The 19,003-nt window shown below is 48.7% G+C and overlaps 11 protein-coding genes across 11 annotated transcripts; 6 read left to right on the forward strand and 5 right to left on the reverse strand.

The window, feature by feature from the left end:
- Positions 1 to 127: 127 nt before the first annotated feature.
- On the reverse strand, positions 128 to 1,205 carry ASPWEDRAFT_115117 (alpha/beta hydrolase; the record flags this gene model as incomplete). The annotated part of the gene is made up of 2 exons (XM_040828553.1): positions 128 to 740; positions 796 to 1,205. 2 exons carry the CDS (start codon positions 1,203 to 1,205, stop codon positions 128 to 130), a joined length of 1,023 nt encoding a protein of 340 aa, XP_040686718.1.
- A 735-nt stretch (positions 1,206 to 1,940) lies between these two features.
- ASPWEDRAFT_174467 (putative L-PSP endoribonuclease family protein Brt1) lies at positions 1,941 to 2,444 on the forward strand (the record flags this gene model as incomplete). The annotated part of the gene is made up of 3 exons (XM_040831229.1): positions 1,941 to 2,102; positions 2,165 to 2,322; positions 2,378 to 2,444. The coding sequence occupies 3 exons, from the start codon at positions 1,941 to 1,943 to the stop codon at positions 2,442 to 2,444; spliced, it is 387 nt and encodes a 128-aa protein (XP_040686719.1).
- A 1,129-nt stretch (positions 2,445 to 3,573) lies between these two features.
- ASPWEDRAFT_602984 (uncharacterized protein) lies at positions 3,574 to 6,024 on the forward strand. The gene is made up of 3 exons (XM_040838513.1): positions 3,574 to 4,042; positions 4,097 to 4,374; positions 4,427 to 6,024. Exons 1-3 carry the CDS (start codon positions 3,863 to 3,865, stop codon positions 5,814 to 5,816), a joined length of 1,848 nt encoding a protein of 615 aa, XP_040686720.1. The 5' UTR covers positions 3,574 to 3,862; the 3' UTR covers positions 5,817 to 6,024.
- A 208-nt stretch (positions 6,025 to 6,232) lies between these two features.
- Positions 6,233 to 8,767, reverse strand: ASPWEDRAFT_114626 (putative spindle pole body associated protein SnaD; the record flags this gene model as incomplete). Its single annotated transcript, XM_040828510.1, has 1 exon — positions 6,233 to 8,767. The coding sequence occupies one exon, from the start codon at positions 8,765 to 8,767 to the stop codon at positions 6,233 to 6,235; it is 2,535 nt and encodes an 844-aa protein (XP_040686721.1).
- Positions 8,768 to 9,179: 412 nt separating this feature from the next.
- ASPWEDRAFT_30158 (KGG domain-containing protein) lies at positions 9,180 to 9,561 on the reverse strand (the record flags this gene model as incomplete). Its single annotated transcript, XM_040833368.1, has 2 exons — positions 9,180 to 9,308; positions 9,364 to 9,561. 2 exons carry the CDS (start codon positions 9,559 to 9,561, stop codon positions 9,180 to 9,182), a joined length of 327 nt encoding a protein of 108 aa, XP_040686722.1.
- Positions 9,562 to 10,630: 1,069 nt separating this feature from the next.
- On the forward strand, positions 10,631 to 11,484 carry ASPWEDRAFT_115314 (oxidoreductase, short chain dehydrogenase/reductase family; the record flags this gene model as incomplete). The annotated part of the gene is made up of 2 exons (XM_040828574.1): positions 10,631 to 10,754; positions 10,808 to 11,484. 2 exons carry the CDS (start codon positions 10,631 to 10,633, stop codon positions 11,482 to 11,484), a joined length of 801 nt encoding a protein of 266 aa, XP_040686723.1.
- Positions 11,485 to 11,903: 419 nt separating this feature from the next.
- Positions 11,904 to 12,857, forward strand: ASPWEDRAFT_30160 (putative class III chitinase; the record flags this gene model as incomplete). Its single annotated transcript, XM_040833369.1, has 1 exon — positions 11,904 to 12,857. The coding sequence occupies one exon, from the start codon at positions 11,904 to 11,906 to the stop codon at positions 12,855 to 12,857; it is 954 nt and encodes a 317-aa protein (XP_040686724.1).
- Positions 12,858 to 13,226: 369 nt separating this feature from the next.
- ASPWEDRAFT_115239 (alkaline phosphatase family protein) lies at positions 13,227 to 15,332 on the forward strand (the record flags this gene model as incomplete). Its single annotated transcript, XM_040828567.1, has 3 exons — positions 13,227 to 13,304; positions 13,367 to 13,487; positions 13,549 to 15,332. 3 exons carry the CDS (start codon positions 13,227 to 13,229, stop codon positions 15,330 to 15,332), a joined length of 1,983 nt encoding a protein of 660 aa, XP_040686725.1.
- A 184-nt stretch (positions 15,333 to 15,516) lies between these two features.
- ASPWEDRAFT_30162 (gamma-glutamylcyclotransferase family protein) lies at positions 15,517 to 15,987 on the reverse strand (the record flags this gene model as incomplete). The annotated part of the gene is made up of 1 exon (XM_040833370.1): positions 15,517 to 15,987. The coding sequence occupies one exon, from the start codon at positions 15,985 to 15,987 to the stop codon at positions 15,517 to 15,519; it is 471 nt and encodes a 156-aa protein (XP_040686726.1).
- Positions 15,988 to 16,303: 316 nt separating this feature from the next.
- Positions 16,304 to 17,734, reverse strand: sen2 (tRNA splicing endonuclease subunit SEN2; the record flags this gene model as incomplete). The annotated part of the gene is made up of 2 exons (XM_040837829.1): positions 16,304 to 17,655; positions 17,698 to 17,734. The coding sequence occupies 2 exons, from the start codon at positions 17,732 to 17,734 to the stop codon at positions 16,304 to 16,306; spliced, it is 1,389 nt and encodes a 462-aa protein (XP_040686727.1).
- Positions 17,735 to 18,436: 702 nt separating this feature from the next.
- On the forward strand, positions 18,437 to 18,840 carry ASPWEDRAFT_174476 (H/ACA ribonucleoprotein complex subunit NOP10; the record flags this gene model as incomplete). The annotated part of the gene is made up of 4 exons (XM_040831230.1): positions 18,437 to 18,448; positions 18,524 to 18,636; positions 18,708 to 18,760; positions 18,818 to 18,840. 4 exons carry the CDS (start codon positions 18,437 to 18,439, stop codon positions 18,838 to 18,840), a joined length of 201 nt encoding a protein of 66 aa, XP_040686728.1.
- Between the last annotated feature and the right edge of the window lie 163 nt (positions 18,841 to 19,003).

A 19,003-nucleotide genomic window follows, 5' to 3' on the forward strand; every position in this document is an offset into this window, starting at 1 on the left:
ACACTGAACGAACATATTTTCTATACATCGAGCATGGCAGTAGATACTCTACTGTTGATTTTATTGTTAAAAAAGACAAATGAATCAATATGTATTGCTAGATTCACTCTAGATAGTACGACATAAACTAGGGCTTGGTCCAGAATGCCTTCAGCAGAGCATCACACATCAACGTAATCGACCGTTTGCCTTCCTTGAGAGCTCCATCCATAGCAAGGAAAGGATGAGGCATTCCCTTCATCACCTGTAAATCCACCTCAACGCCAGCCTTACGGAGCTTCTCCCCATACTGCTCGCCTTCGGTCCGCAGCACGTCCAACTCTCCAACCATGATCAATGCTGGAGGTAATAGGGACCAGTCATCACTGTAGAACAGCGGACTAGCCTCTGGGTTCACCCGATCAGCCTCGTTAGGTAGGTAATGGTCTCGATACCAGATCATTTTGGCCGCGGGCAAGGCTGGTGTGTTCTCATAGAGACGATACGCTTCATTGTTCGCCACCGTGGCCGTGTTATCCATCACTGGGACAGAGAGGAGCTGTGTCAGAAAGTGAACGGGTGGGGAGAGAGCTAGAGCCTTGTGGGTGATGATAGAGGCGAGGTTTCCGCCTGCTGATGAGCCCCCTGTGGCCATTTTGGACGTGTCGATGGAGAGAGCTGAGACGCCGTCGGAGATCAGCCAGAGGAGTGCTTCCCAGCAGTCATGGACGGCGGCTGGGAAGGGATTCTCGGGGGCCAGTCTATTCTCCGGTTTAGTTTCTTTGGCTTAAGTTGAAAGGAAGAATGTAGACTGACCGATAATCTACAGTCACGACAACACAGTTGCCTCTCTTGCAGAGATTCGAGCACACGACATTCTCAGTGTCGATATTGCCCAACACCCATCCACCACCATGGAAGTATAGCATTACCGGCCAGCCACCGGCCGGTGTCTCTCCACTAGGTGTGAAGCAGCGAATGTTGATATCCGGGCCATCAGTGGCTCTCCGTTTGATGGCGATATCCTGCGTGTTTCCCACTTCGAGCAGAGGGCCACCACCCGGGATCAGAACACCGCTTGTTCGCGACGCACTCACCGGTTGGAGGTGAACCTGCTGCAGATTGATTACGTGCTTGTTGTAGAACTCGACATATTCAGGATCCAGCTTGTCCTTGACCGAGGCATGCAAAGGATATGGAGGTTGAGGGTCGTGGGACACTGACATTGTGACTGTTGATAAAGGATGAGAGGGGTTAGGTAGTAAGTGAAAGGTTGATTCAAGATCGAAAAGACGAGAGAAACGGAAACACCTTCGTTGAATAATAACCTCGACTCTCTCAGTCCTGTATCCCTTGCTGGAGCTTTGACTCAGCGGTTGCTGCATTCCGATCATCGATTCAACCCCCACGCTTTGGAGTACGACGCCCGACGATAACGAGTTCCGGATATTTTCATAATTTCCCCTCGAAAAGCCATGTTTAATTCTGTATATCTCAGCCAATTGGTTTCCTTTATATCTACTATTATCTAATAAACTCCTTCCTACTAGCAAAGCGTAGAGAATTTGTACTAGATACCTACAGTCATATCAGTACCTAATACTATTCAAGTACCATCGCAAAGGGGCTCGTGCGGGGTAGGTTGGAGAATAATTTGGAAGCGAAGAGCATCAGATGCAACGGTCGTCAAACAGGGCCTTTGTATGTGGTCTACTTCAGAGTCGCGGATGCATCGTTGCAGCGTAAAAGAGGGGTTGCTGCGACGCCATTGGAACACGACCCCAATTCCGACGTGGGATGAAGATCGATACCAGAGATCAGCTATCGCTTATCGCTGCGCATTTACTTCCCCGCAAAGGAGGTGATGCTCAAGTCTTTCTTCTCTGCTTTTCCCTCATTCTCCTTCTTTCTTCCTCTATACCTACTCAATCAATCCAAATCTATTCGCTTCATACTTCAACATGGCCACCAAAACTCCTGTGCTCACTGACAAGGCCCCCAAGCCTCTACCTGGAATCTACTCCCAGGCCATTATCGCAAATGGAGTCGTCTACTGCTCCGGTGCTGTGGCGATGGACCCTGTCACAGGCAAATTGATTGAGGGAGACATCAAGGATCGTACAGTTAGTACTCACCTAGGAATCTCTCAACCCATATTCATAGCTAATACTCTGCTCCAACACAGCACCAATGTATCAAGAACCTGACCCATATCCTCGAGGAAGCCGGCACCAATATCAACAAGGTCGTCAAGGTCAATGTGTTCCTGTCCGACATGGACAACTTTGCCGACATGAACTCGGTTTATATGCAGTATTGGGGAGACGTCAAGCCATGCCGGACGTATGTTTATTGATATTCCGATGTCTAGAATGAATGAGATGCTAACATCTTTCAGATGCGTTGCGGTCAAGACATTGCCCCTCAACACGGATGTGGAGATTGAATGCATCGCAGTGCTGTAAGTAGGCTTTAGTATAGAGGCTGGTTATAGAGAAAATAAATTCATCAGTTCTTGCTTCAACCATATTCGAGTCTTCAGTGAGCCTGTAAAGAATATAAATGTAGATCAACTTATTCTGGGCCCTTGTAGCGCGGAAATCATCACCATCCGTCAACGTCAACTGAACTGAGACCAAAGCAGTTGGAGACGTCCTCAGCAATTACTGCATCCTCAGAAAGATTTCCAAGAGGATCGACATGGACAAGACCGTTAATCTATCCGATTTGTAAAGAATATCACGGCCTCTTGAAGCGAAGATAGATGGAGTACATTTCAATTGAAGTGCTGAGCAATGTCCCTCCACAAGTTGTCATTGAACGATGGCTAAGAGAAAAAAACGACTCAGATAGGCTTGTTACCCTGTATACTGTCACATTTGTCAATAATTAAAGGCTTATCAGAGTTGTACAGCCTTTGAACTCACCTAGATGGAATCGTCTAGACGTACTCCATATTGGAACAATCCTTTCCACGATAATGAAATAGGAAACCATAAAACAGGAGGATAAACACGGTAGAGCAGCCATTCCAGCATGTTTCCTTCCTTACAGAAACACCCTTTGGTGTTTTGTCAAGCAATGTTTTGTCATGGGCTGGTCACGTGTACCGCCCTTGGACCGCCTGCTTCTCTTCGTCCCCCGCGATTTTCTTCCTCTTCCGTCTCCTGCATTATTGACAAAAACACAGAGACACGGTCCCCTGGATAGCTTCATCGTAGGCAGCGACCCTAGAGTCCGTCCTGCATTCGTGTAGGCGACTCTCGTGTCTCAATGCGATCGCTCTCCTTGTCGGACAGTGTCATCCCCACGCGGCGGTAGGAGTCGCTCAATCCAGGGGGCCTCAGATCTTGGGCGTCGAAGTCATCCCTTCCTAATATTATAGGCTTGATCTTGCTAACAGCCTGATGAGTCATTAGGAAACTCTTTCACCTTCAGGGAATCAACCTCTGTTCCTTGAGTGTACTGCCTGCTCCTGTCTTAGGGTTGTTCTTTGACATTCCAAATAATGACATCTCCCTGAAGGTCGTCGATCCTTCTTATCGCCAATTCTTTGGCACAAGATCTAGGATGATGTCTCCTGCTATCACATTCTTGCCCCTCTTCCTTCCGCGTGAACGCGCTCAAGGTGCCAATGACATATCCCTTTTAGTCCTGTGACGGATCTTGGTTTTTTGATTCTCTTCTCTCTTAAGCATGTGTATATTCCACTTTATCCAGAGAAATCTAATAGTACATTCTTCTGTTGAGCATCATTCTTCAGTTTCTACAAGCCGACCCTGATATTTCGAGCTGTCACTCACCCATAGCTGGATGCTCTCTTAGAGTCAACATTCCGGCAAAGCTGCGAACCAGCTCGTTGGCATATCTGAAGGACCCGAAAATGGCTAACAAATCAAGCATTTCCAAAAAAGGTGGATCTTGGACAAGAGTTGGGATATTCATTTCTCTCTATGTGTTGCTACTAGAGTCGCTCATCGAATGGGTTTTGGTTCTTTATCTTTACGGGAACAAGCATGTGGATTCCAAGATGACTCCGGGCTTGATTCTAGCTCTCATTGCGGTATGAATAATTTCGTCCGATCCTAATTGTTTTCCATTGCTGACTATAGCCCAGTCCTTTTTCACCGTACCACTTGTCTCTCTACACAGTCTGCTTGCTTGGCAGTATCACAAGACTTCTGTCTTCTCAAGTCAAAAGGCTATCCTGGTCACCGCCTGTACCTATATTCTACGGGCGACTGTCATTATATGGCTGGCAGCCAGTGTCGCAGGCCTGGTGGTTGTTTCACAACAGGCTCCATGTCTCCCTGATGATGCCAGTGGGAGCTTTTGGAAAGTTGGAGTCAGCTGTGGCCTTTACAGAGCCTCAGTGATAGTCTCTGTTCTATCTTTGTAAGCCCTAGATGCTCCTATGGATTGAAAACACCTACTTACAAGCCCCTAGTGTCACAGTTTGCATATATTTCTGCTCGAGGGAACTGTGCGATCATCCCTACGATATATCGCTATTTAGAGTATATAATCAGCAACAAGCATCCCGTGACAACAGCATCTTCTCGAACTCAAGCTGGGATAGCGAAAACACTATAAAGAACGAAATCCTCTGGCTCTGTCGCCGCCCTGATGCTCCATATGACCAACGGGGCTTGTACTGGGCTTCAGGCGATGAGACCATTGTGGAAAAACCGGATGATAACCCGTGCATTCAATATCCTACCCCAATTCACCCAAAGCCTCAATTGAGAATCAATACAAATTTTGCCTCGAAAAATGCCGAATTCGTGCGGGGCTCATCTACCTCTCCCAGTGAGAGAGCGTCTTTGGCAGCCACTAATTCCAATCCTATCTCTCGCACCTCTACGACCCTGACCTCGCGAACCCCCAACGATTTCAATTTCCAGGTCCCCTTCATCGCAGAATTACCTGCCCCCGAGGTTCCGCCAATTCCCGCCAAGTTCAGCCACAAGCGAGCCAAATCCTCTGTATCCTCGCTCCGGAGATTTCTTCCCAAGACGTTTCCCTTATCTCTACCTCTGTCAGCAGATCCACAGATCCTCGCCCTTGCCGACCCCAAGAACCACCCCGATCTCGAGAAACAAGCCGAGAAAGCCTCTGATCCAAAGAGTAGTCCCTCTCAGCTACCATCAATACGGGCTGATTCTCCACCACTGCCGGTCCCTGTGGTTACAAAAAGTACTCCACTCGAAAGCAATCCGACAGTACAGCACCTGGAGAACAGTCAACCACGATTGTCAACCATCAACTTCGCCGACGCCCCAGAGGTTGTTCCCCCAGGACCACTCAGGGTCCATAAAGCTAGCACTGCAGACATAATCCCAGTCAATCGCTCCACTCACCACCCGCATCACCCCAACTACATGTCTGCTCCACAACCCCAAATGATACACCATCCAGCCCGAGGCCCCAGCTTCAGGACCCCCTCAACCGAGCCTGACAGAATTAGACGTCACAACACCCGGCCTTACAGTACAGGCAGAAGGCACAGCCAGGCGTACCAGTTTGAGCAGTCTCAAATCCCCCGCACGCAAAGCCAGTACCACCCTCATGCTCACTACGGCCGATACGAGCCTCAACGCAAGATGGCACCCTACCCGCGTCGAAACGATGTGGAAATCATCTACTCGAGCACACGACGGCCTCGCAGCAGTACATATGCTGGTCTCGGATCCTCTTGTTCTCATTTGGATAGCATCAAAGAGTCGCGGGCGTCTGTCGATGAATCCCGGGGACACCACTCGTCCGAGGATACTGGGAATCTCATAAATGAGCATACATATCGAGGCGTCAACCGGACAAGTAATTATGGGTTTTAGGTCAGATGTGGAATGGCGAGCAAGGGAACATGCATACTCGCATCAGGATAGTCTGCCGTTTGTGGTCAGGCAGTGAAATAAGGGTTTGATTTGAGCACATTGTTTTCTTCTTTTCTTTGTCAAAATATGATACCATGTCAATTTATCTAATGTTGTTAAATCGAATATTATATGTGATAATGAAATAAAGTTGATAGTCCTCATATTTATTTCCCTAACCGATCCTCCTAAGAACAGTTTATACTAAGACAGACAAACGCCCATTCATCCTGCAAACGCCAATTCGCATCCATGATACCCTCAGAGATATATGCAACCAGCCCCCGTGCACCTGGCAAAAATACACACACCCGAAACAGAGCCGTGTTAAAATAAAAACCCCCAAACAAAAGTTAAAAGGTTATACTTTCTTCCCCTCACTCCTCTGGGTGGGCATACTTATACCGATACGCCTGCTTGGACTTCCATCGTCCATCCTCTCCTACGGTATCTTCCTTGGTATCCCCAAGTTCTTTCTCGCCCCAAGTCCACATGAGAGCCTTGCCCATGCGGTCTCTTTCTTTGAGAAGGAGATCGATCCGACGCTCCCACTCCTTCTCGCGCTTCTCGATAGAGCGGGCAATGTGCTGGTCCATTGCCGCCGCCGTCTCATCCTTGGCGGCAATTACGGACTCAAGCCTTTCAATTTCGGAGCCGAGCATCTCTATCCGGGAATCACGAGCCGACTGTGAGTTGCGCATAGCCTGGAGGTCAGCTTTTAACTTGGACTCTCGCTTCTCGGCTGCCATGAGGAGATTGCGCAGTTTGCGGTTGGAATCGGCATGAGAAGTACGCAGAGTAGAGATAGCCGTGGCATGGGCAGACTGCAGGCTTTCGATTTGGGCTTGGTGCGCTTCCTCCTGGGCGGCTGCTTTCTGATTGACGTCGCGTGTTGTTGGTGGCGATGGGGGAGGGCTGGGTTGCTGGACCTTGTTTTCCTCCCGAAGGCGCTCAATGGTTCTTAGAGCTTCTGAGTGGCCTTCTTTTGTTTGGCATAATTCAGTATTGCTCTTATCTAGGCTGGACTTAAGTTCATCAGCCCGTTTGGTCAGCCTGGTGTTTTCACCTTCGATCGAGTGGATAAGTGACTGTGCTTCGGTAGCTTGCTCTTGGGAGCGTGTCAATTCAGCCTCCAATGTGTCCCGTCTGGACGATATTTCTTTCATTTCGGCCTGCAGATTGGCAAGTTCTTGGCGCAGCTGCTCAATCTCGCCATCTCCTGAGTTTTTAACCTTCGGAAGACCTTCCACTGTGTCTTCCATGTCACCATGGCCCAGGTCTTTGATCAATTCTAGGATCTCCGTGTACGTGTTGCCCCCGCTTTCAATCGGAAGGTCCGCGGCCATTGCCTTGAGAGCGTTCTCTTGTGCGGTCATCTGGGATTGGGCGCGCGTCAAATCGGCTTCGAGTGTGCTGTTCTTTTCTTCCAATGGACGGTTTTTGGTTTCAAGAGAATCAATACGATTCTCGAGAGTTTGGTAGTCCTTGTTCACTCGGTCGATGTCTGCTTCCAGCCTCTCAATATACAAAAGATGATCGTCATTTTGCGCCTTGAGACCATCTATTTCCGTGTTCGTTTCTCGAAGTTGCAATTCCTTAGACGTCGTGACTTCCCTCAATTTTGCGATCGTTTCCTCGAGAGCGACATCCCGCTTCTGAGTCACTTCTTGAGCGAGTGTGAGCTGCTCGCGAAGGTGGGCGATTGTGTCTAGTCTCTCCGAGTCCAAATCCCCGAATGTATTGTGGCTCTGCAGATCCTTCTGCATGTCACCGATCTGCTTCTGGAGTGCAGTGATATCAGATGTGTTAACGGCGGATTTTTGTAGGAACTGCTCTTTTTCTTCGTTCTGTTTCTGAAGAGTCTGAATGTGCTCACGCAAGAGAGCCTCATCGCTACGTTTCTCATGAAGCTCGTCAAGGTGTGTCGTTTTCCGTTGTAATTCTTGTTGAAGGTGCTTGATCTGCTCTGCCGCCGAGGTTGCTTCCAAGAACCGTCGGTGATTTCTCTGTAATTGCTCATCCCGATCTTGCACTGCTTGTTGGAGTTCTGCAATCTGCCGGCGCAATTCGTCATCTGTCCCCTTTTTGTCATTGTTGAAAACAGTCTTCTGTTTCCGAACTGATGGTGTCGCTGCTGTGTCAGGCTCATCGTCCGGGTCCTCCTCAATATTTTCAAGGTGTGTTATGTCTTTTGCGAGTCCGGCGTTTCTGTGTAGGAGATGAGACGGGGTTGACATGTCGATCGGAGGACCAAATTCGCTGTATTCGCCCAATTCCGGCTCATCCTCGACGGCAGCTTGGTGTAATTTGGAAGTATCTTGCTGCTGTTTCTGTTCCTCCTTTTGCTCCCCCTCTTCCTGTTGTTCATCTTCTTGTTCTTTCTCCTCTTTTTCCTCTTGCTCCTCTTGTCTTCGTCGCTCCTCCCGTTCCTCCTGCTGTGCCTCCATCTCCAATTCCTTCAGATCCACAGATGAATCATCGTCGCCCATAAGATATCGTTCCAGATTCGCAGTGAAATCTTCAGGACCACCAACTTCAGATAGTTTATCCTCCTCCCGCAATTTCAACTCGGGCAGGGGCTCGTCATCCTTGTCGTCTAGACCACTGTTGAACTTGCTAAAATCGAGGCTGTAATCAGCGAGGCGCGCGTCGAGGGCTTTCGCAGCTCTATCTGGAGACGACGCTCTGGATGAACCAGGCGAATCGGCTCTGTGCAGACGCGCATCGTCATCATAGCTATCCCTCTTAGCGACGCGATTCGGCACAGGGCTCTTCGCACGGTCGGGGGAATCCATGAGCGCATCATCAGGGCCAGGAGGAGAGGATGGCATGAAGAGAGGTGTCGCGAGGGTAGAAGCGCCGATTGTGTCGTGAGACGTGGGGAAGGGCGAGGAATACCCCGTGTTGGCCATAATGAACAATTATTGATTTCGAGAATGCGAGGGGAACGCGATTGATGCAAATGAAGGCAATAGATATGCTCACGCCACCAAAGGGAGCATCTTTTTTTGGAATAAATACAGTCCGTCCACGGAAAGTTAATAGGCAGAACCGATAACAATAAAAAGGGGATTTGTAGAGCGATGATGAAATGAACGCGAAGCCTGGGAGAAGCGGAAGTGGAAGACCTCGCGATTGGTGCCTTATCCGTAAGGCAGAAAAGGGTGTTTATACAGTCTCGATGGGGTTTAGCGGTATTATACCGTATGTATGGTATTGTACTTTATACTCTCTATCTTCATCTTCTCTTCTTCTCTTGGTCAATCAGTTATACATTCCTTCATTCTATCTGCTGGTATATCTTATTATATAAATTCATGTATATCATACAACCCATCCCCTGTCAAACTCTGGTGGCAGCGAGGTAGGACCATGAGGATGATACCTGTCGTGTTCTCCCCTCGCCTTCTCAACCTTTCTGGCTGCACGACCTCCTCGTGAAGCAATTTCATGCTGAAAGTGTCAGTTGAGTATTCAGCAAATCATATTGAAAGGTATTGAAGTATACCTGTTTCTCGGGATCCATATCGTGAAATCCCCCTACACCTTTTGCCTTTCCTCCCTTCCGGCCTCCTTTACGTCCAATCCGGGAGAGCTCGGCTCTAGGGCGATTGGCAAAGTTGCCTGGGTTGGGATGGGACGCTGTTGCGAGCCCACGGATACTCGAGAAGACAGTAGTGGAACGTTGGAAGAAGGATCGCTGCATTGCGAGTGGTCTGATATATTATACCAAGGTCAAACTGTGCTAGCTAAGTTTCAATACTCTACCTCGAGTTTATGCCATGAAAGATGCAGAATCCATGAGTTTATGTAGTCCTGACTGGGACTCATAAACGCCTCTATAATACTATACCCAAGGGCATCAACGAAACCATACTCAGCCTCCTTCGATAAAATACGATCTCGTTCTTTCGCAAGATAGAAGTATGGGTGTCCCTCGCCTAGAGAATTCGAGATCCTGGGGACAACCGGTAAGGTTTGATACCACCATGTCGGAATGTTAGTTATTGGTGGGAGAATTCGCCGAGCTGCGATTCGATGTCACCCTCACATCATTCGATTTGTATGACTTGCCTCTGGCTATATGCTGGGGCATTCCAGATACATTCGGCCTGTTCAATTATTGTTCATCTTGGAACGAAAATGCACTAGGAATCCAATAAGAATTTATGCAGCGTTAAGAGGGAATGCCAATTTACAGATTTGGCTTTACAGCCAAATCATGGCTGATGTCAAATTGACGTCTTACCTATACAAGTGTAAGGTCATCTGACATTAAGTACTGTCTCTCGTGTAACTGGCCTGTGAAACAAGTCAAGCTTTCATTTGCCTATCATTTCTTCTGCTTTGTTTCTGATTGATGGCCTGAAAAGTATGAATGTGAGGAAGTAGAGCGCCATGGCCCAGAAGAAATCAACCGAGGGAATCTGAACAATCGTCTGTGACCTTGTAAGCACGAAGTTCATAGGTTCCTGTCTGATGAGATAATATACCGGCAATATATCAAGATAGAAGATAGTTCATGTCAATCAAGGTTATCTAAACTATACAATCAGTTCTTCATTGTATACTTGGCGTCAATGGCCATCTTTCACCCATCTATACTCCTTGGTAGACATGGTACCAGATTTGCACGCTTTTCTGGTATTCTTACCTTGTCAGCAGCCTTTCAAGCCTATGGAATGATGGCCTCATTCACTAGCAATCGAAGGTTCTTGGCTTCTTCCGTTCCCTCGAAACCCCAGACCAAATTAGGCTCGAGTGAGAAGCCAATCATGGAAGCACTGAGAAAACCATATCCAGACTTTTGCCTCCGTGACAAGGTGTATGTAGTCACAGGAGGTGGAGGTGGACTGGGCTTAGTGTTGGCCGAAGCTATGATGCAAGGCGGTGCCCATGGTAACTTGCTTCAGTTCTTTTCAAGCAGGTGACAAATTTTGACAATATCACAGTGCACTGCTTTGATCGACTGACTCACCCTGGTCCTAATTTCGTGGCGTCACATGAATTATCAAAGCGATACAAGGGCTCACTGTACTATCACCAGATCGATGTGAGGAACCAAGAGGAGCTCGATCGAACCGTGGCAGATATTGCAACAAGTCATAATAAGATAGATGGACTTGTAGCCGCAGCAGGGATCCAGAAGATCAAAGAAGCATTGCATTACACCCCCGCCGAAGCAAGAGAGATGTTGGATGTCAACTACACCGGTGTCTTCATGTCCGCCAATGCAGTTGCCCGGCAGATGATGGCGCGTGGAACTTCCGGGTCAATCGTATTCATAGCCAGCATGTCGGGACTCATTGCCAACAAAGGGCTCCATTGCCCCGTATACAACTCGTCCAAGGCAGCCGTGATTCAGCTCACTCGCAACCTGGCCATGGAATGGTCAAAGCATGGAATTCGAGTAAATTCGCAATGTCCTGGGCACATTCTGACCCCTATGGTCCAGAAGAACTTTGAAGAGGTCCCAGGTTTGAGGAAATTGTGGGAGATGGAGAATATGCTGGGCAGACTGGCAACCCCAGATGAATTCACTGGTGCGATTGTCTTTATGCTGTCCTCGGCCAGCAGTTTCATGACAGGGAGTAGCCTGGCCATTGATGGAGGGCATACAGCATGGTGACAGCAGTATTTCTCATGACAGCTTGAAAAATGGAAGCTTTTTCAGGAAGTGCGAGGACGTTGGGGGTGTTGAAGCGTCGCAGTGAATGCCCTGTCTGGTTAGTCAGCGATCTATCACGACCCTCTGGTTTTTGCAATTCTTTTTGCTCTTTTCTTCCATCATTGATGATTCTTTTTTGTGTCTCATTTATCAAAGATAATATCTATAATTTTCTGTATCATATGGCCACATTTTTGCTATTCACATCTAAGCTGGTTTACTTCCAACAGCTTCGCAACCAGAAATGCAATCTTCGCACGGCTGATCTGCGGGGCAACAGTCAGACGAACTGTTAACCCCCCGCTGTTTTCCATCGAGATGCTAAATTGCATCTATCAAAAAGCAAACCTGGCCTTTATTTCCTCTTTCCTACAATAAACATGCCTCCTGTTTCTGGACAATTGTCGCGACACCGCGTGGTCTGTTACCACCAAACCATCCGCGATGGAGGCCAATATGTCTCGATGCTGCCGCTGGTGGAGAACAACACTGGAATCACCCACATCATCATCGCTGCCTTTCACCTGAATACAGACCCTGGACATATTACCCTCAACAATGATCCACCAGAGAAAGAATTACATGATGCGTTGTGGGCAGAAGTGCCTCTGGTGAAGGAGGCCGGTGTCAAAGTCATGGGAATGCTGGGGGGAGCAGCTCCGGGTACTTTTAAGAAATTGGATGGTAGTGAGGAGCAGTTCGAGTTGTTCTACCAACCTCTGCTGGCTATGATTCGGCGGCATGGACTGGAAGGGATGGACCTCGATGTAGAAGAGTCCATGTCCTTGGCCGGCGTCATCCGACTTATCGACCGGCTGAAGTCGGATCTCGGGGACGAATTTATCATAACGCTGGCCCCAGTCGCCGCCGCACTTTTGGGAATGGGCAACCTATCCGGCTTTGATTACCGACAGCTGGAACAACAACGGGCGTCAAAGATCAGCTGGTATAACGCCCAATTCTACAACGGTTGGGGGCCAGCCGATGATCCTCGCATGTATGCTGCCATTGTTGCGCAGGGATGGTCCCCGCAACGAGTAGTCTATGGGTTGTTGACAAACCCGGGCAATGGATCGCAAGGCTACGTACCACGAGAGAAGATCGGGCCGATTCTGGCTCTGCTGGTTGAGCAATTTCCTAACTTTGGCGGCGTCATGGGCTGGGAGTACTTCAATTCCCAGCCGGGGGAGCGAGAGAAGCCCTGGCAATGGGCGGCAGAGATGTCGCTGAGCATGCACATGAAGCAAGTGGTCGCTGCAGCTCGACAAGTGCTGACTGCTGGGCCCATGGCCAATAATCTGATGAATGTGATTCGGGATATGATGAATCGATAGAGGGAAGGTTGTTTGTCTTGGTACGGAGTATATATTGATGATACTACCTTGTATATACGAACACCATATGAGACACTGGAATGAATAAACCAACTTTCAGTTTATGAATCCAACATTGCCATCCATGAAAAAAAAAAAAAAAAAAAAAAAAAGCAATGCGCATTAATAATAAAGGCGTCTGTTTGGCTGCCGGCCATGTCGTCATAGCCATCACCGCCGACAACGCCGCCAACACCGCTTTATTTTGCCGTAATCCTTCGCCTCCTCTCCATCTCCTTTTCATCCTCGGACGCGAAGAAAAGACTTAATTATGATCAGAGATTGACCTATAGCTGCAGATACATCGTCTGATAGCTCCGATTGCAAGTCATGGGGTCCCTACCACGGATTGTCGTTGCGACAAGCTCCGCAACGATCCGGCTTATCGCCTTTCTTTTCTTACGATGGGTGCGTCATCATGAGATTGATGATATATTTCCCTCTAAACAGCTGCTAACATATTGCTCCAGATTCCCGGTCATCATTTCCCACCCATAGTCTTCACTTCGTTGGCTGTATACCTCTCAACACTGCCATCCCTCATCCGACAAGGCAACAATGGTCGCAACGGCGGGAAAGATCAAGACTCCAGTACGGTCCCATCTCATATTCATTACTCCTATTTATGGAGTGCTCATGTAAATCCATACAGAAAATCGGAAGTCATCAGGCCAAGGCGGCCCTGGTGCTATAAAGGCATTATTGACAGGCCTGCCATCTGCTAGGTCGCCATGGTCGACGCGCTTGACGGTTCTCATTAATGTCATCGTTTCGCTTCTCACACTCGACTTTCTCGTACGAGGACTGGTATTATATCCTAGCACGGATGCCGCAATCTCTCGTATCGGCTATATCTCGCCAACTACTGCAAATCTGCTCGTTCGTGAGCCTGACCCGGCCCAGCTTCCCCTGTACGTCTACTACCAGGAAGCGAACCATGAAGCGGACGCCGCGAAATGGATCGAAGAAGGAATCGTTTATGCTCTTGATGATACGTCTGACTTCACGGCTAAGGTGGCATTCAAAAACTTGAAGCCGTCCTCGCCCTACCGCTACTCCCTGTCCAACAATATGACGGGAACATTCATTACAGCACCCCTCCCAGGGTCGGAATCAGCCACCCGACTTAGTTTCCTGACTTCGAGTTGCATAAAGGCAAACTTTCCGTACAATCCGCTCTCTCATCCTCTGCGAATTCCAGGTATTGAGCAGATGTCCGAGACGATCGCCAAGCTTCCGTCCTTATTCCGGCCAGCTTTCATGCTGTTCCTTGGAGACTTCATCTATATCGATGTTCCTCAGCGTTTTGGATCTTCCATCTCTCACTATCGCAGCGAATACCGCCGCGTCTATTCATCGCCATCGTGGACCATTCCCAATGACGGCCCGGCGATTGACCTCCCCTGGCTTCACACGCTGGACGACCATGAAATTGCGAACGACTGGTCTCAGGGAAACACCACAGCACCATATCCGGCGGCCGCTGATCCGTATGTACACTACCACGTCAGCGTGAACCCACCCATTCCGCCTATGCCTTTTGCCAAGCCCGAAAATACCACCTACTTCTCATTCATCAACGGCCCGGCTTCATTCTTCATGATGGATACGCGTACCTACCGATCGGAACCCTCGCAGGCAAACTCCACCATCTTGGGTTCAGCACAGCTGCAGTCCCTTCTTGAGTACATAGGCCGCCCGGAACCTGCTGAGGTTCGGTGGAAGTTTGTTGCATCGAGCGTGCCCATGACCAAGAACTGGCCTGTGGGCAACGCCGACACTTGGGGCGGGTTCTTGCATGAACGCCGCACTGTTTTCGAGGCAATGTGGCGTGCTGAGCGAGAGCTAGGCGTCCGCATTGTCATGTTGAGCGGCGACCGCCATGAGTTCGGGGCCACTCGGTTCCCCGATCCTACATTGGGGTTGACCCCTGACGAGCTGGCCCCTAATAGTGCCGGCGAGGGTCTCCATGAGTTCAGCGTTGGCCCACTGAGTATGTTCTACATTCCTGTGGGGACCTACCAACAGACAGACAACGAAGATGTTACAATCAAGTACACTCCCACTGGGAACTTCAAGTACGGTTTAATCGACATCGCCAATTATGACGAAGAGATCGATACTCCGTCTGGGACGCCAGCGAAGGTGCCCAGTTCTGTTCTTACATACTCGCTCTATATTGATGGCGAGGTCGTCTGGAAATATAGACTAAGCGTCCCTCTTGTTGAGTCTGGTGGATTGATGGCCGCTTCGTCCGCCAAACATCCTCGACTGCCTCCTGGGCGAGTTCTCCTGGATGAAGTCACCGAGGGCTGGGAGGTCGCCTTCCAGGAATTTCTTGGTAAGGCAGAAGAAATTGGTGCTTCGATCTGGCGGCAGGCCGTCGACCAGTATTACGAATTGTTGGAAAAGGCTGGCAAGGCCGAGAGAGTGTAACTTTGGATATATGAAGAAAATAGCGATTTGTTCGCAGACAGACGGATGATCAGATTCATCTAAACATGAATTTAGCGCAGACATCATACTAGGGATTAGATATACTATACAGCATACCCTCGTGAGTAACCTGCAAAGATAATCCTAACCTGAAGCTATCTGAGATGACTATTCTCATCCACCATCATCCCAACTTCCCACCCATCTGCAAAGCCCAAAGCTTCCGATCAAATCGTTGCTCCAGCAAAGCCTTCGCATCCCCAGCATACATAAAAGTTCTCCCTCGTACTTCCCCCGGTTCTTCACCATCCACGAAACAAATCCAACAGGAAGTAACCATATACGCCTTGGTCTCATAACTAGCAAGCTTCTGCGCCTCCTCATCCGACTGTACCAGATACGCATATCCGGAAATTACCTGCTCCTGCTCCTGTTCATCATTTTGTTCTCTGTTGATCAGGGTGGGGTAATCGCCCCATTTGGCTACTGTGAAGCCGGTTATTTGGGCTTTGCGGAGGGTGGGTTCTTCGGTGTGATCTAGGATTCTTTGGAGTGTTTGGGGTGTTGTGAGCGTTCCGTAGAAGAAGTAGTATTGGGGATATCCTGGGGGTTGTTGTAGAATGTTTCGGGGATGGTTGGGCGGGGTTGATGACATTTTGTTGATGTCTTCTTGCTTCAAAGGGTTCGGGCAAGATGTATGTTTGAGGTGCTAATGAGCGAACAGAGCCAGTGTGAAGTTGGATAAAAATTGATGGAACGTATATATCCCCAATGCCACAACTGTGGAAGTTGAGATATCAGGCAGCAGTCCAAAGCTAGTCACGTTGGTCTTTGAGTTATAATTAAAGATATTTGTTCAAAAGCAGGGTATTGATTTCTCATGCCTCATGATCATGTTACATATATTTACAACAGAATATTCCAACTCAAGCCCGATGATATGTCAACTATGTACAGTAGAAACATCACGATCAGTCCCGACTCCGATTGGGAACCCATCGTTTGATGACCATTTCCCGAACACGATACCGCGAGAGAAGAGCTCCGATGTCTTCCTCTGTCGAAGAGGGTGGTGGTATTTCGACATAACACACCACCAAGCTCTTCTTCACCTGCGCCTGTACTCGGTTGACGCAGTGAAGCCACCACCAGCTGCGTGCCTGCTTGCTGGCGGCGCGCTCTCGCCTCTCTTCGGTTTCAGACCAGTAAGGGTGGTCGTACGAAGGGATAACCACGGTAGCAAACTCAGCGTGAGAAAACACCGGTCCGCGGTTGTAAAGAAGATGGTCAACTCCGAATTTCACACCGGAGCGCACGATCCATCCGAGAGATCGGAAGTGGTGGTATACGACGTAGGAGGTAATGAACGTATCATCGGGCTCCAAGCCCGACGAGGTTTCTCGAGGCGGGTGGTATGAATGCCGGCGAAGGAGTGAAAGAAGAGATGTAGCAGGAATTACGGCATTTTGTTGGTGGTCAAAGACTTGCAGGGCACCGAGCCCATACACGAGGAAAAAGGCTTCTTCATTTGATAGTTGAAGGTGCTCTTCATTTTTCAAGGAAAGCTCCTCCTCGGCTTTGGGTTCGTCCACGACCACTTCTGGTAGATGTAACACGGACGAATCGGCGAGGAACTGCTTCTCCTGAACAACAGGGGAAAATCGTACGGTTTTGCCAATGGACTTTCTTCTACCAGGCGAGGCATCGAGTGCGTCTTTCTCCGCATCTTGTTCTACCGAGCGTTGGGACTCCAGCTGTCTGGCTTCCCTAGCCTTCTTTAAGGAAAACTTCTCTGTAGCCGTGCCGTTAGTAGCACCATCTGGCACGGAGTTTGGATCGGCTGGTGTGGCACCAGATTCCCGAGCCGCAGCCTCCGCCTTCAGTCTCTCCTCGATAGCCTTCTTCTCCATCCTAGCTCTCTCGAGCTTCAGCTCACGCCGCTCGGTTCTTCTCTGCGACGTGTGCTCTTCACTTGTTTTACCACCCAGCAATCCCCTCCTCTTCTTTTCCCGCTCTAGCCAGCTGGGCTCACTTCTACTCAAACTTCCTTTACCAAAGAAGCCCATCTCCCACAACGCTCGCATGGTCTTCTCATCAGTGACATGAACCGAGGAAGTAGCTGAGTCAAAGTAGGCAGAATAGACATCTTGTTGGGCAGGGGAGATGAAGTAGGTCAAATACGAGAGAACAATAGTGACAATGGAAAGAGGGTTATGAGGAATGAGGGGGGGAAGAGGATGGACACTAATGGGGAGAGGGAAACGATGGATTTGTCTGTAATTGGGTCTTGGAGGCCGAGGACGGCGAGCTGGACGTGCATTGTCTGACGTGGTCTCAGCCTTAGGGGCAGCAGCCTCAGGCCCACCATTTGGAATTGACATAGTTTGAGATTGAGAGGCCATGATCACAGAATCATTATTGATCTATCCAGAAAGATCCTAATACTTTAAAGGGAAGAGTCAGCACGAGTCATTCGCTTCCATAACAATACACCGCATGATGCGAGCTTCTTCTCAGATACCGTTGTAGTCAATATACTACCATCATCGACGAACAGCGAGAAATCAAAGTGCCATTGCCTAGGATTGGGTATAGTTTTTCATCATCACCGAAGAAGTGCAAGCGAGCTTGCGTGCGGTAGGGCTATGTGTTCAGGAGTCGTGAAGCTTACCAGAAAATCTTTTTCAAGACGATGTCAGGAAGATGAATATCCAAATAGGTAGTTTTGAATACAATTGGCAGTTAGCAGTGTAGAAAACCCGATCAAATCATCTTGGAATCCCGTGGGAACCGTTCATTCTCATTATTCCTCATCGTCGAGCGATGAGAAGAAGAAGAAAAAGTGTCGGCAATAAAATTCGCTTGGGAAGAAATCAGGTAAAAAAGGGTTGCGGCTGACTCAGCAGATCCCCGGCGGTGGTCCGAGCTTCTTCGTTCTGCCGCAAAAAATTCCTCCACTTATCGAAAAGAACAACCAACGAATTCACCAGCTCAGGACGGACAAATAATACTAATCCCCCGGGTCTCGATTAAATACCGTCAAGTAAGTGTGATGTGCTCATTTGAATTTGTGTATGTGCCATAGCTAACCTGTCATTACTAGGATGCATCTTATGGTACGTTGATATCGCGAATCCCCAATCCCAATCCAATGCTAGGGCGCAACGACAAAAATACTAAATGGATGATAGTACACCCTTGACAAGGAAGGAAAGCGGGTTTACACCCTCAAGAAGGTCTTGAATGGCGAGGTCACCAAGTCTGCCCACCCGGCCAGATTCTCTCCCGATGACAAGTACTCGAGGTGCGTTGGTGTCTGAATAGTGAGGAAACTACGGAACGGATTCAAGCTAATGCGGGTCATTTTTAATATAGACACCGTGTTACTCTCAAGAGAAGATACGGTCTGCTCATGACCCAGCAGCCTGGTACGATACATCCCCTCGTCTTGTGATTTGGCTGGAGGCTAATGTGTGGAATTGCAGAGAAGGAAGTTGCGCAGCTGTAAGGGGTTGAACCTTTAAAAAAAGATCAAGGCAAAATGAATATACGGGGGTGTTATATCAAGTCATTTATTGGCGAATGGTGTTATTTGTGCGGTCTCTAGATGGCCAAAAGACTATGTTTGGATCTGTTCTTAGTTTTTCTTTGACTTCGGGATGTCGATTCTA

This window comes from Aspergillus wentii (assembly GCF_001890725.1).
Source record: "Aspergillus wentii DTO 134E9 unplaced genomic scaffold ASPWEscaffold_6, whole genome shotgun sequence".
Classification (NCBI taxonomy): Eukaryota; Fungi; Ascomycota; class Eurotiomycetes; order Eurotiales; family Aspergillaceae; genus Aspergillus; species Aspergillus wentii.

Coding starts and splice junctions, on each gene's coding strand:
- ASPWEDRAFT_602984 (XM_040838513.1), top strand. CDS start 3,863: ATGGCTAACAAATCAAGCATTTCCAAAAAAGGTGGATCTTGGACAAGA. Junction 4,043..4,096: donor TGATTCTAGCTCTCATTGCG/GTATGAATAATT, acceptor ACTATAGCCCAG/TCCTTTTTCACCGTACCACT. Junction 4,375..4,426: donor ATAGTCTCTGTTCTATCTTT/GTAAGCCCTAGA, acceptor ACAAGCCCCTAG/TGTCACAGTTTGCATATATT.